At 39.3% G+C, this 14,815-nt stretch overlaps 1 protein-coding gene across 3 annotated transcripts in view; it reads left to right on the forward strand.

Annotated features, from left to right (window-relative positions):
- The window catches only part of PCCA (propionyl-CoA carboxylase subunit alpha), a 439,968-nt gene that overhangs the window by 111,853 nt on the left and 313,300 nt on the right, over positions 1 to 14,815 (forward strand). For all 3 annotated transcript variants that reach the window (XM_034936916.3, XM_003832051.5, XM_034936917.3), the window contains exon 7: positions 9,053 to 9,184. In XM_034936916.3, the coding sequence (XP_034792807.3) occupies positions 9,053 to 9,184 (132 nt within the window). The remainder of the gene's footprint in view (positions 1 to 9,052; positions 9,185 to 14,815) is intronic.

The following is a 14,815-nucleotide window of genomic DNA, read 5'->3' on the forward strand; positions in this document are numbered from 1 at the left end:
CTGGCTAATTTTGTTTTTGTATTTTTAGTATAGATGGGGTTTCACCATGTTAGCTAGAATGGTCTCGATTTCCTGACCTCGTGATCCACCCGCCTTGGCCTCCCAAAGTGCTGGGATTACAGGCGTGAGCCACAGTGCCTGGCCTTCTGTTCAACTCTAATCAGCCATCTTTTCAAAATGCCTTGGCTTCTTCTAATGGTATTTGGAGATCACAGTTGGGGTACTAGGCATGGTCATTGCTACTGATTGGTCATTTTAAGCCTTTTTAGTTGCAGGCTAGGAAAAAAAATATACATATATATTAACAGGTTTTTAACATATATGTTTTATGTTATATATGTATATTGCTTATAATACAATATGTTATCTTAACTATATTATATTAATAAAATATATACCATATGGCAATATATTTACTATATAAATATGTTTAAATATAATGCCAACCCTAACCCAAAATAGGGTATGTATATAAAACAAATTTATATTATAATAATCATACTGTATTAATAAAATGCACATAACATTTTTCTCATATATAATGTATATAACAATATAAAAGTATAATTAAATAAAGTCTACATTTTATGTGAGACAAAACAACTCCTGTGTTCATAGCAATATTTTCCATTACAATTCAAAATTGCAGAACAAACTCTTTGTTGCCTCTGTGTATCTTCATTCTTCTGGATTCAGAATTCTGACTCTCAAGGATAGGGGAAATGACAGAATTAGAGTATCTCACAATTGCTTATTTGTCTTGTCCTGTGCTATACACAGAGCAATCTCAGGATAACAATGTTAATACCACTACCAATGTGATTACTAAAAACATTAAAAATGTGTTTGTACATAATCTTCCTGTAATATTAAAAAAAAAGTTGTACTATATCTATATTGTCAGAAAATGTGGCTGTTATCTATAAGGTTTTATATATATATCTCCTTAGCTTTCATTTAGTTTTAGCTCTACAAGTAAATCCCGACTCTTTATGTTGATATCTCTTTTGTCATTTTAGTTTCCTGAAGCTCATTCTCTAGTACAGGAGTGGGCAAACCTTTTCTGTAAGGAGCCAGAGGGGAAATATTTTTGGCTTTGTAGGCCCTATGATCTCTGCTAGTACTCATTCTTATTCTTGTGTGAGAAAGCAATCACAAACAGTGTAAACTATGAGCATGGCTACGTTTCAGTTTCATATAATTTTTACATGTAATGATACAGTATTTAAAAAAAAATTTTGCCTAACCCCCACCCCCAATAATTAGTAAAATCTTTTCTTAGATCATGGACTGTACAAAAACAGGCAGTGAGGCTAGGTGTGGTGGCTGTCACCTGTAATCCCTGCATTTTGAGAGGCTGAGGTGGGCGGATCATCTGAAGTAGGAGTTTGAGACCAGCCTGACCAACATGGCAAAACCCCGTCCCTACTAAAAATACAAAATTAGCTGGGCGTGGCGGTGCATGCCTGTAATCCCAGCTACTTGGGAGGCTGAGGCAGGAGAATCGCTTGAACCCGGGAGCTTGAGGTTGCAGTGAGCTGAGATTGCACCATTGCACTCCAGCCTGGGCGACAAGACTGAAACTGTGTCTCAAAAAAAAAAAAAAAAAAAACCAAAAGCAGGCAGTGAATGGGCCAGATTTGGCCTACACACTAGTTTGCAAATCTCTGCTGTATTGGACTTCTCAGAGTTTATGAGTTCTTGCATGTTGTTAAATTTTCTCTGCCTTTCATAGTTGCACTGACTTCTATGGATTTAAAATTCTTAGCTTGACTCAGCCTGGTGGCTCATGCCTGCAATCCCAACACTTTGGGAGACTGAGGCAGGAGGATCACTTGAGGCCAGGAGTTTGAGACCATCATAGGCAACATAGCAAGACTCCATCTCTACCCAAAAAAAAAAAAAAAGCTGGGCACAGCAGTACACATCTGTAGGCCTAGCTACTTGGGAGGTCAAGATGGGAGGATCACTTGAGCCCAGGAGTTTGAGGCTGCAGTGAACTATAATGGCACCCCTGCACTCCAGGCTGGGTAACAGAGCAAGACCCTGTTCCACGAAAAGAACATAAAATTATTAGCTCATACTTTCTTTCCTTGAATTTCTTACTCAAAAGAGTTTATTATTCCATTTTCTTTTGGTATAAAATGTTGCTGTCAAAGTCTGATGATTATTTAAATTTCTCTTTTGTATAAGTTACCTATTCCTGGTTTTTTTTTTTTCATTTTCTTTTACTTAAGTAATATTGCTAGAATTTTTCTTGGTATGTTGGTCATCCTGGAATGAATTTCTCCTGTAGTGTGGTCTTTTAATATGTATTTTTAGTTCAAGTAAATTTTCTTGAGTTGTATTTTTAATATTTGCTCTTTTTTTTGCTTTGGTTCTCTTCAAGGATTCCTATTATTCATATGTTGGATGTTCTTTTTTATTTTCAATATTTGTCATCTTCTGTATTATTTATTCATTTTTTATATTTAAATTAAATATTTTTATTTTCAATTTGTCTTTCTCATAAGGCATTGTCTGTTTTCCTTATTCACTCTTACATTCTTTGTAGCTGTTTTCATTTCTGGAATGATTTTCTTTTTCATTTCTAGTTGTATCCTGAGTTCTGTCATCTCATTTCTGAGCTTTTCTAAATCTGATTTATACTATTTTATGTTATGTGTCATTTAAAAATGTCTTTTAACTTGTTTTGAAATATTAGATGATAGGCCAGGTGCGGTGGCTCACGCTTGTAATCCCAGCACTTTGGGAGGCCAAGGTAGGCGGATCACGAGATCAGGAGTTCGATATCAGCTTGGCCAACATAATGAAACTCCGTCTCTACTAAAAATACAAAAAAAATTAGCCGGGCGTGGTGGTGCGCATCTGTAGTCCCAGCTACTTGGGAGGCTGAGACAGGAGAATTGCTTGAACCTGGGAGGTGGAGGTTGCAGTGAGCTGAGGTCGCGCCACTGCACTCCAGCCTGGGTGACAGAGTGAGACTCCGTCTCAAAAAAAAAAAAAAGAAATGAGATGATAGTTTTGATCTATTGTATTGGTATGTTTTTCTCCTGTGCTTTCCTGCCCTACATGGATGTTATTCTGGTCCCTTTTTCTTTGCCTTATAAAAACATTGTATTGGGGCCAGGCATGGTGGCTCACGCCTTTAATCCCAGAACTTTGGGAGGCTGAGGCGGGTGGATCACTTGAGGTCAGGATTTCGAGACCAGCTCGGCCAACATGGTGAAACCCTGTCTCTACTAAAAATATAAAACCATATTAGCCCGGCATGGTGGGGGGTGCCTGTAGTCCCAGCTACTTGGAGGCTGAGGCAGGAGAATTGCTTGAACCCAAGAGGCGGAGATTGCAATGAGCCAGGATTGCACCGCTGCACTCCGGAGTGAGACTTCGTATCAAGACAAAAAACAAAAAAAATTATGTTGGATTTTACCTTGATATTTTATTTTGCTTAGTTTAATGTGTAAAATTGGTTTTTCTCCACATTTCTTTTTAAAGAGCCATGTATTTTAAAATCAGTGACTCATGTCCAAGAAGTTCAAACACGAGTAGAGATAGCAGGAAGTGGTTTATTCTGAGGTCTTGAAAAGAATGAATTAACCCTGTAATCTCCCCAGTATTCTTTTTGATGTTCCTGTTGACATCACTATATTCAGTGGGTGCTCCTTTCTATCTGCTACATTAGTTTTTGAAAGCTTTCTTTCTGACTCAGTTTATCTCATGTGCTAACTTCCTGAACCAATCCTGGAACTGGCCTTTTCTACCAGAAACACTTTTTTCTTTTAGCATGGAATAGTATTAAAAACCACAATCTGGATCTTTTGGACAGTTCAGCTGTTTTTCCGTGGCTTTTTTTTTTTTTTTCGAGACAGGGTCTTGCTCTGTCATCCAGGCTGGAGTGCAGCAGTGCAGTCTCGGCTCACCGCAGCCTCTACCCGCTGGGCTCAAGCAATCCTCCTACCTCAGCTTCCTGAGTAGCTGGGACCACATGGGACCACAGGTATACACCACCATGCCTGGCTAATTTTTATATTTTTTGTAGAGAAAAGTTTTTGCCATGTTGCTCAGCCTGGTTTCAAACTCCTGAGCTCGTGCAGCTCACCTGCCTCGGCCTCCCAAAGTGCTGAGATTACAGGCGTGACCCACTGCACCCAGCCCCATGGCTGTCTTTTTCTTCTGACCCTGGTTTTTTAGTTATCCAAGTAGCAACTCTTGGTAAGCCTAAAATCTATATGCTTTAAAATCTGAATTCATAATATAGCAATTTACTAACTTGTGGTATTTCTAAGAATGAAATATGTATCATACATTTTAATTTTTACAATGATTCTTTCTGTCCTTCATTCCTGACATAAAGCCTATGGTAAATTAAATCTCATTTCCTTAACATACTGCTCAAACCCAACCCTTTCCCCCATTCTTCTATTAAAATTTGTCCAGAACCATAGAGTCACAGAATTTAGGAAATGAGTAGAATTTTGGAGCAGTGATTTCAGCTTTTCATAATTTCTTTCTCTTCTTTTGTCTTGCTGTGTTGCCCATGCTGAAGTGTAGTGGCTAGTCATAGGTGCCATCATAGCGCACAACAGCTTTGAACAGTATCTGGGCTCAAGAGATACTCCTGGCTCAGCCTTCCAAGTACCTGGGACTACAGGCACACTTGGCTCATAATTTTTTTTTTAAATGAATCACTTTAATGATGAAAAATGCCCACTTTTTGTGATCATAAGACATTTACTTGTATTCAGATATTATATGTATCATGCAAGGTAAATTTAAAAGGACCTTAAAAAGCATATTTTTGGAAACAAATTTAGTTGCTATTGCATAACAAAAAACTTACAGTGATTAAGGGAAACTGATAATTAGATGGATAACAAAAAATACCGGGTTAACAGAAGAGTATCGAAGGTTACTAGTGGATAAAATCTGGCCTTTTATTCTAAGTCACACCGCTGCCTGGTCAAGAACTGAAAACATTTGAAACATGCTCCATCACACTGCAGTTACCATACTCTCTTATCCTGACCTCATCCTTTTTGGTTACAGATTTATGGGAGCCAAGAGCCTCTAATGTTGCTTTCTCATTTTGCTTTAATTACTTTTAAAGGCCAATCTAGGGAGCACTTCCAAAACACATTGATAAAAAGGAAGTTAAGTCGTTGAAACATTTGTAGTTATCCAGCATACTACTGGCTATTTTTCTTTTGTATTGGGTGGGACAAAAAATAGTCACTAAATACTTGATGTAAGCTTTTTTTTTTTTTTTTTTTTTTGACAATTTTACATTTTTGGGTGAGTAATTTTCCTCAAATTAGAATGCACAAGAAAAATCTGGTTAATCAGTGTTCCAGGTCGTTGGGCTCCTGTTAATCAGAAGTTTTACTGTATAATCATAATGTATTTTGGATGTTCTCATTTATGTTATTTCTTCAATTCTTTGTGTGGGTACTCTGATTGCTTGATTACATCTGCCTGGCATAGTCGTTTTTAAAGCAGCATTTATAATAAAATTTTCCATCTTTGCAAGTAAAATGAGAATATGGAAAGACAATTGATGGTTGAAGCATGATTGTTTCCTCTTGTCTTTACTTAGTGTTTAGTGGGTTTCAGGTTTTGGATAAAGAGAAATGAATATGATTATTGTCCTGGTCCGAAATGATTCATGTATCCACCTGGAGACGTAGAGTTGATAGAGGTATAGGCTTACCTCTATTATCTCCTCATACAGAGCAGCGCTACTTCCTACGTATGTGCTTTACATTTTTAGGGATTTGCATAAGATTTTTTTTTTCCACGAAAATAAGGTTCTACTAAAACCAAATACAGAAACATTTGATAGAGAGATACTTTATAAGCACCTCTTAGGGCTGAAGGGGTTTCTTATCTAGCATCCTGCCACTTGTAACACCAGCAAATTCTAGGCATTTGGGTTCCTATAATATTATTTTAGAGTCCTGTGGACCTAGCTATCTTATTATTCTAGTGTCCTCTTTTTTTTCTGGAGACAGAGTCTCACTCTCTTGCCCAGGCTGGAGTGCAGTGGTGCAATCTTGGCTCACTGCAAACTCTACCTCCCAGGTTCAAGCAATTCTCCTGCCTCAACCTCCAGAGTAGTTGGGATTACAGGCGCGCACCACCATGCCTAGCTGATTTTTGTATTTTTTAGTAGAGGCCACTATGTTGGTCAGGCTGGTCTCAAACTCCTGACCTCAGGTGATCCGCCCGCCTTGGCCTCCCAAAGTGCTGGGATTACAGGTGTGAGCCACTGTGCCCGGCCATTCTAATGTCTTCTTTTTATCAAGACTTCTGGAGAGTGGACAAAAACTAACAGTTGTGGCACTCAACTTGGTGCTTTATATTATTATTGATGGGGTTTAGGACATGCTACTCCTAAATTTGGCACCTTGGCATATAAGCTGAAGGATTTGGAGAAAACAGCAGAAGCACGAAGGTCTCTGACCTTCCCCTTCCTCTCTTCCCTGAAGCAGGTCCTAAGACCTAGGAGGGACTTTCTGACCTTCTCTGAACCAGATCCTAAGACCTTCATGTGAGAGATGCCCTTCCTGTATCTGGAAGAGAGGAGCATCCTCATCCCCATAGAGAAAAGGACGCAGAGTAATCTGAGTAGTTTCCCCCAGTTTATGACACTTACCTCTTGCTCTCCGTGCTATCATTTCTCCATAACTCACCAGTCCTCATCAACCCTGTATAAAAACACTCAAGTTTAACTGTTTCTTTGGATTTTCATTTCCTTATGCAAGCTTCGGTGTCACGTACAACTTACATTAAGTAAATGTGTATGCTTGTTTTTTTGGTTAATCTATCTTTTGTAATAGGTGCCCTAGCCTTAAACTTAGAAGGGTAGAAGGAAAATAATAGTTTTCCTCCTGTACGTTATTTTATTTAATTCTTTAATCAAACTTAAAAGTCAGATATTATCCACATTGTCACTCAAAGAAATGGGTGCTTTAGACTCAGGGTCTAAAATTTCCCTTTTCTTTTGTTTTGCTTTTGGGTAGGAGAGAAGCATACCTCTTGAATTTAAAGACATTGGCTCTTCTACTCATTTTCTCTGAATGATTTCATTCACAACTTTTATTTTTGTATTTATTTTTTTGAGATGGAGTCTCGCTCTGTCGCCAGGCTGGAGTGTAGTGGCTCCATCTCGGCTCACTGCAACCTCTGACTCCTGGGTTCAAGCAGTTCTCCCACCCCAGTCTCCCAAGTAGCTGGGATTACAGGCGCATGCCACCACGCCCAGCTAATTTTTGGTAGTTTTAGTAGAGACGGGCTTTCACTGTGTTGGTCAGGATGGTCTCGATCTCCTGACCTCAAGATCTGCCCTCCTCGGCCTCCCAAAGTGCTGGGAGTACAGGTATGAGCCACCGCACCCGGACTGCCATTCACAGCTTTTAATTCCGTCCTGTATTTGATGCCTTTAAAAATCTGTATTTTGGCCAGGCGCGGTGGCTCATGCCTGTAATCCTAGCACTTTGGGAGGCGGAGGCCGGTGGATCATGAGATTAAGAGGTTGAGATCATCCTGGCCAATATGGTGAAACCCCATCTCTACTAAAAATACAAAAATTAGTTGGGCGTGGTGGCGCGCTCCTGTAGTCCCAGCTACTCGGGAGGCTGAGGCAGGAGAATCACTTGAACCCAGGAGACGGAGGTTGCAGTGAGCCAAGATTGTGCCATTGCACTCCAGCCTGGTGACAGAGTGAGACTCTGTCTCAAAAAAGAAAAAATCTGTATTTCAGCCTGGACTTGTCTAATAACCACTATACCTCTATATCTGCCTCCCGAACATGAATACTTGACTATTGCAGAGGCCTGTCAGCTCCGCGTGTGCAAAGTTGGAGTCATCATCTCGCCTCTTAAATATTTATCTCCTTGTATATTCTTTGTGTTTATTCCTTGTTCTACTTCTACTTCCTGCTCGGGGTGGGTTTAATCCTCCTGGTCATGATGGCCAGGAGAGCAGTCCAAGCAACAGGCTACTCAGCTGCCCTGGTCACCAGGAGAATGAACCTTTTTTCCCAAGTCAAGATTCTTTGCAGGCAGCAACGCTAACATGGAATGAACAGGTGATGTAAAAGTGATATACAAATATGCAGTTTATTGTTTATACCAACTCTGACAAGGTCGTAGGACAATCAGCAGTTAGGCGCCTTCCTCGAGGAAGGCCTACACATAGGTCTGGTTTTTCCCATTTTATATTTACCTTCAGTTCTTTATGTAATGACTTCATCCTTTATCTCAGCAAATACCCCCATTACTTTTCTAGACCATGCCCTGTGGTGGAGCTAATGGCATCATATTTTGTTCTGTCTCTAGATCTATTTAAGTCATTAGCTTTTTTTTTTAAATTAGAGTGGCATAAACAAGAGAGGTAGATCCGTTGTCAAGGTATTCAGTGTGGTTTGTGCAGAGTGGTTTTGATTGAAACTGAACTCTACCCAGTTAAATTCCCACTGGATTTTTGACTCATCTTTTATAGTCACAGGATGCAAACATGTACTTTCTTTTATCTATTTCTCTGAGGTGTCAGTGATCTGTTCACGTTTCCTGGAAATTGTTGATATCCTGTTGTCTTCATCCATGTTATCTCCTGTGTTTAGCTCAGAGCCTGGCACAGAATTGGTATTCAGGAAATATGGATATTTGTGTTATACTAGGCATTATGCTGCAGGCTATTGAGAACACAGAGATTTATAAGGTGTTTACGGGTGACCTTACTGGCTAGATGAGGTGGTGTAGGACGTTATATACAAATACAGTGTCATAGAGTGACTTTTCCGAGGCACACTGTTTACCCAGAAGGAGTTCTTCAGTGCTTTTGGTTGTTTTCATTTGACTTTGTTGCATGCATCTATCCACACATGTACTATATGCAATATAGTATTTTAATGTGTTGGCTCAAAAACTGTTGTTTCTGCAATAAAAATAATTAGAAAATACACTTATGGGCTTTTCTTTTATAAAATTGTGACTCCACATCATGCTCCGTAATGTTCTTGTTATAAATTTTGACTTGTTTTTCTCCACAGGCAGCAGAAGATGTCGTTTTCATTGGACCTGACACACATGCTATTCAAGCCATGGGCGACAAGATTGAAAGCAAATTATTAGCTAAGAAAGCAGAGGTTAATACAATCCCTGGCTTTGATGGAGTAGTCAAGGTGAGAAGCTACTTTAACTTTTATTGTATATGTCTTCAAGTTAAACATTTTGTCAAAAGTATAAGATAAAATGCAACTATTGCTTTTTTGGGATATACACACACACACACACACGTATGCACGCACATACGTACATGTATATATGTTTTAAAAGTCAGTGTTTTTACATTTATTTATTTATTTATTTGAGATGGAGTCTTGCTCTTGTCGCCCAGGCTGGAGTGCAGTGATGCAATCTCGGTTCACTGCAACCTCTGCCTCCTGGGTTCAAGCGATTCTCCTGCCTCAGTCTCCTGAGTAGCTGGGATTGCAGGTGCCTGCCACCATGCCCAGCTAATTTTTGTATTTTTAGTAGAGACAGGGTTTCACCATGTTGGCCAGGCTGGTCTCGAACTCCTGACCCCAGGTGATCTGCCTGCTTCATCCTCCCAAGGTGCTGGGATTACAGGCGTGAGCCACTGCATCCGGCCAGAAATCAGTGTTTTTAACTGGATTATTTTATTATTTTTAGAGATGGAGGTCTCACTCTGTTGCCCAGGCTGGAGTGCAGTGGTGCAGTCATAGCTCACTGTAACCTTGAACTCTTAGGCTCAAATGATCCTCTCGCCATGACTCAAGAATCCCTCCTTCTTTAGCCTCCCAAGTAGCTAGGACTGCAGACACACACCACCACACCTGACTAATTATTTTTATTTTGTAGAGATGAGGGTCTCACCGTGTTGCCCAGGCTGGTCTCAAACTCCTGGGCTGAAGTGATTCTCCCGCCTTGGCCTTCCCAAGTGTTGGGATTACAGATGTGAACCGTTGTGCCTGGCCAACTTGGATTGTTTTAAATAGCATAAGTTAAAAAGAGTGAGAAACTGTTTGAGCATTGTATTTAATGAATCAGCAGTGACTCAGACTTTCATAGGAAAAAATTTGGTGATTAAAAAATGTGCTGTCAGATCTCTGGACTGCATTTAATAGTGGTATGTGTTTCATGTGTTAAACATTATGAGTTTCTCTGTATATCTTTATCTTGAGCTTCTCTCCATGTGCATAATATGTAAGTTAGGATCATGTTTCTGGTGAAAGTGGTATAGCTATAGGTAATTGTATATTGCAAACATTTAGCAAGGGCCTTCTGCAGCTGAAGGCTTCTGAGGGAGAAATGCAGAAATTGAAGTATGCAATTTCTCCTTTTCCCATGAAAAATTATTCTGTTTTTTTCTAGTTAGAAGAGAGTCCTCATGTAGAGTTTTAACCTTGCGATTTGACTTAGCCTGCAGGAACTCTTCATTTCAGCATTTCGTATTGTTACTTTTGGCATTCTGTGTTGGGCTGTTCTTCATTGTGCAAGATCATTTCATGCATTAGAGGACGATTAGAAAACTTGCCCCCTGGTTAATAAATATCCTCAGCTTCTTGCCCATATTTACCTGCATTTACTTTTATCTATGTGTATCCATGTTGTTTCTTCCCACTTGTTACAAGGAAGAGGTGTTCCACATCCTCTGGAAAGCCAGTTCCTCCTCCTACGCTCCAAATGTATTCTTTATAGCCTTCACAGGCTATGGTTTTACTGATTATCTTTTCTCTCTTCTGTGTCTTAAAATTCTCCTCATCTTTTAGCTCCTTTTGTTATCATTGCTATTAAAAATGCTCAGTGAACAAATGTATTGGTCACTCAGTTATGTGGGAAGGATGTGGTGATGAGATACACATGATCTGCGTATCATAGTTCTCACAGTTTAGTGGGAAAGAAACAAACATTTCTTCCATTCGTAAAGCACCATCACCCCTATCACTCTACAGCTAGTTGCCACCTTCTTTCTCTCTTCCCCTTTCAGTGCCAAAGCTCTTAGAATTGTCCTTCCTCACTTTCATTTCTGTATCTTCCACTTAATCTTTTCTTGCCGTCTAGCTTCTTTCCTCATTCCTACTGAATTTCTCTTGCAAAGCTACCAGCAACCTCTTCCCTTTGTTAAATCAATATGTAATTTTGAATTCTGATCTTATATCAATCTTTGAGCAACATTTGAGTCTCTTGGTCAGTCCATACTTCTCTCATGAGATACTCACTTTTGGCACATTACTCAGTTCTAGTTTTTGTGTTTTTTGGCTTGTTTGAATGCCCTTCTTAGATTCCTTCCCGATTGTTCTTCCTATCTTTGTTCCTTAAATGGGGGTTTTATTCTGGGTCCTGAGTAGGACATTTCCTCTTTTTATTGTGCTAACTTGCCCTGGGCAATCTTACTTTTTTTCATGGCGTCAATTGCCACCTTTTCTTTTTTCTTTTACTATTATTATTATTTTTTGAGACAAGGTCTTGTTCTGTCACCCAGGCTAGAGTGCAGTGGCACAATCATGGCTCACTGCAACGTCAACCTCGTGGGCTCAAGTGCTCCTCCCACGTCAGCTTCTTGAATAGGTGAGACTATAGGTGTGTGCCACCACAGCTGCCTACTTTTTTATGTTTTGTAGAGACAGGGGTCTCACTATTTTGCCTAGACTGGTCTCAAACTCCTGGGCTCAAGCAGTCCTTCCCCTCGGCCTCCCAAAGTGCTGGGATTACAGGCATGGGCCACTGCACTTGGCCTATTGCCACTTTTCTGACCAATCTCAAATGTATGTATCTGTTCTGAACTTCAGGATTACATATCCAGTTGCTTCTTATATAGCTCTCACTACTTGATGCCTCTGAGGCACCTTGAAACTAACAAGTTAAAAGCTGAACTCATCTTTCTCCTGAAACTAGAGATTGGTACTATAGCCCATGCATACCTATTTTTATAAATAAAGGTTTATTGGAGGGCAACCATGTTCATCCCTTTACATATTGTCTGTGGTTACTTTTCCACTACAGTGGTAGAGCTGAGTAGTAGACTCAATATGTGGAGTAGACTCAACTACATGGGACACATAGTAGACTATGTGACCCACAAAGCCTAAAATATTTACTTCCTGATCCATTAAGAAAAAGTTTGCCTATCCCTGCTCTAAAATTCTTATCCTTCATTCTTTTCCACCTAGGAAGGTGGTGGCTAGAAACATAGAGTAATTCTTAACAAATGCGACTGTGGAGAATTCACTCAGATAGCTTTCTAATCCATTTACTTCTTTCTTTGCCCGTACTAACCAACCCCAGATTCCAGCTACTATCATCTAGTCTGGATTACTTCATCTGGCTTCTAATTAGTCTCCTTGTAGTCATTCTTGCTTCCATCCAATTAATTTTTAAAAAATTCTTCACCTCAAGTATTTATAATGTCTTTGTGTTACAAACAGTCTAATATACTTTTAGTTATTTAAAAATGTACAATAAATTATTGTTGACTGTAATCACTTTGTTGTGCTGTCGAATACTAGATCTTACCCATTCTATCTAACTGGACCCATTTTTGTACCCATTAACCATCCCCACATCACCCACCCCCACTCCTCCCCACTACCCTTCCCAGCCTCTGGCAATCATCATTCTACTCTCTATCACTGTGAGTTCAACTATGTTAATTTTTAGCTCCCACAGATGAGTGAGAACATGTCAAGTTTGTCTTTCTATGTCTGACTTAGTTCATTTAACATAATGTCCTCCAGTTCCATCTATGTTGTTGCAAGTGACAGGACCTCATTCTTTTTGGTGGCTGAATAGTACTCCATTGTATATATGTACCACATTTTAAAAATCCATTCATTTGTTGATGGACATTTAGGTTGCTTCCAAATGTTGGCTATTGTGGATAGTGTTGCAGTAAACATGGTAGTGTAGATATCTCTTTGATAGACTGCTTTCCTTTCTTTTGGGTATATACCTAGCAGTGGGATTGCTGGATCATATGGCAGCTCTATTTTTAGTGTTTTGAGGAACCTCTATACTGTTCTCCACAGTGGCTTTACTAATTTGCATTCCCCCCAACACTATACAAGAGTTCCCTTTTCTCTATATCCTCGCCATCATTTGTTATTGCCTGTCTTTTGGATAAAAGCCAATTAAACTGGGGTGAGATGATCTCTCATTGTATTGCATTTCTCTGATGATCAGTGATGTTGAGCACCTTTTTATATGCCTGTTTAACATTTGTATGTCTTCTTTTGAGAAATGTCTATTCAGATCTTTTGCCCATTTAAAAAATTGGATTATTAGATTTTTTTTCTTGTTGAGTTGTTTGAGCTCCTTATATATTCTGGTTATTAATCTCTTGTCAGATGGATAGTTTGCAAATATTTTGCTCCTATTCCATGAGTTGTCTCTTGACTGTTGATTTCCTTGGCTGTGTAGAAGCTTTTTAACTTGATGTGACCCCATTTATTTATTTTTGCTTTGCTTGCCTGGGCTTGTGGGGAATTACTCAAGAAATCTTTGCCCAGACCAGCATCTTACAGAGTTTTTGCAATGTTTTCTTTTGGTAGTTTCATAATTTGAGGTTTTAGGTTTAAATTTTCAATCCATTTTGATTTGATTTTTGTATATGGCAAGAGATAAGGGTCTAGTTTTGTTCTTCTGCATCTGGTTATCCAGTTCTCCGAGCACCATTTATTGAAGAGACCGTCCTTTCCCTAAGGTATATTCTTGGCACCTTTGTCAAGTGAATTCACTATAGATATATGGATTTATTTCTGGGTTCTCTATTCTGTTCTATTGGTCTATGCCAGTACTATGCTGTTTTGATTGCTATAGCTCTGTAGTATAATTTTAAGTCAAGTAGTGTGATTCCTCCAGTTTTGTTCATTTTCCTCAGGATAGCTTTGCCTATTCTGGGTCTTTTGTGGTTCTATATAAATTTTAGGATTTTTTTTTTCTATTTCTGTGAAGATTGTCATTGGTATTTTGATAAGGATTATATTGAATCGGTAGATTGCTTTAGGTAGTATGGACATTTTAACAATATTGATTCTTCCAACCCATGAATGTAGAATCTCTTTGCATCTTTTGTGTCCTTTTCAATTTCTCGCATCAACGTTTTATAGTCGTTTTTTTGTGTGTGTGTGTGTGTGTTTTTTTTTAGATGGAGCCTCGCTCTGTTGCCAGGCTGGAGTGCAGTGGTGCAATCTCGGCTCACTGCAACCTCTGCCTCCCGGGTTCAAGCAATTCTCCTGCCTCCGGCTCCCTGGTATCTGGGACTACAGGCATGCACCACCACGCCCAACTAATTTTTGCTTTGTTTTTAGTAGAGACGGGGTTTTACCATGTTGGCCATGATGGTCTCGATCTCCTGACCTTGTGATCCACCCACCTCTGCCTCCCAAAGTGCTGGGATTACAGGCATGAGCCACTGAACCTGGCCTATAGTTTTCATTGTAGAGACCTTTCACTTCTTTGGTTAAGTTTATTCCTAGGTATTTTATTTTATTTTATTCATAGCTATTGTAAATGGGATTATTTTCTTGATATCGTCTTCACTGTTGGCATATAGGAATTCCCATCCATTAATTAATGATACTTCAGTTTGAGTGACCAAAAATCCAGATTTGATCGTATGCCTATCTTTAATAACTTTTGAATGACTACTCATATAAATGTTTTAAATGGTTGGATTTTGCTTAGCTCTCCAAACTGATACTGTGCCAGTCTATCCTTTGCATTGTATGTATCCGCCATACTTGACATCGTTCAGATTCTTGAAACTTATGTACTTAGTCATATCTGCTTCT

The sequence above is a fragment of the Pan paniscus genome, chromosome 14 (genome assembly GCF_029289425.2).
Source record: "Pan paniscus chromosome 14, NHGRI_mPanPan1-v2.0_pri, whole genome shotgun sequence".
In the NCBI taxonomy this organism is placed as follows: domain Eukaryota; kingdom Metazoa; phylum Chordata; class Mammalia; order Primates; family Hominidae; genus Pan; species Pan paniscus.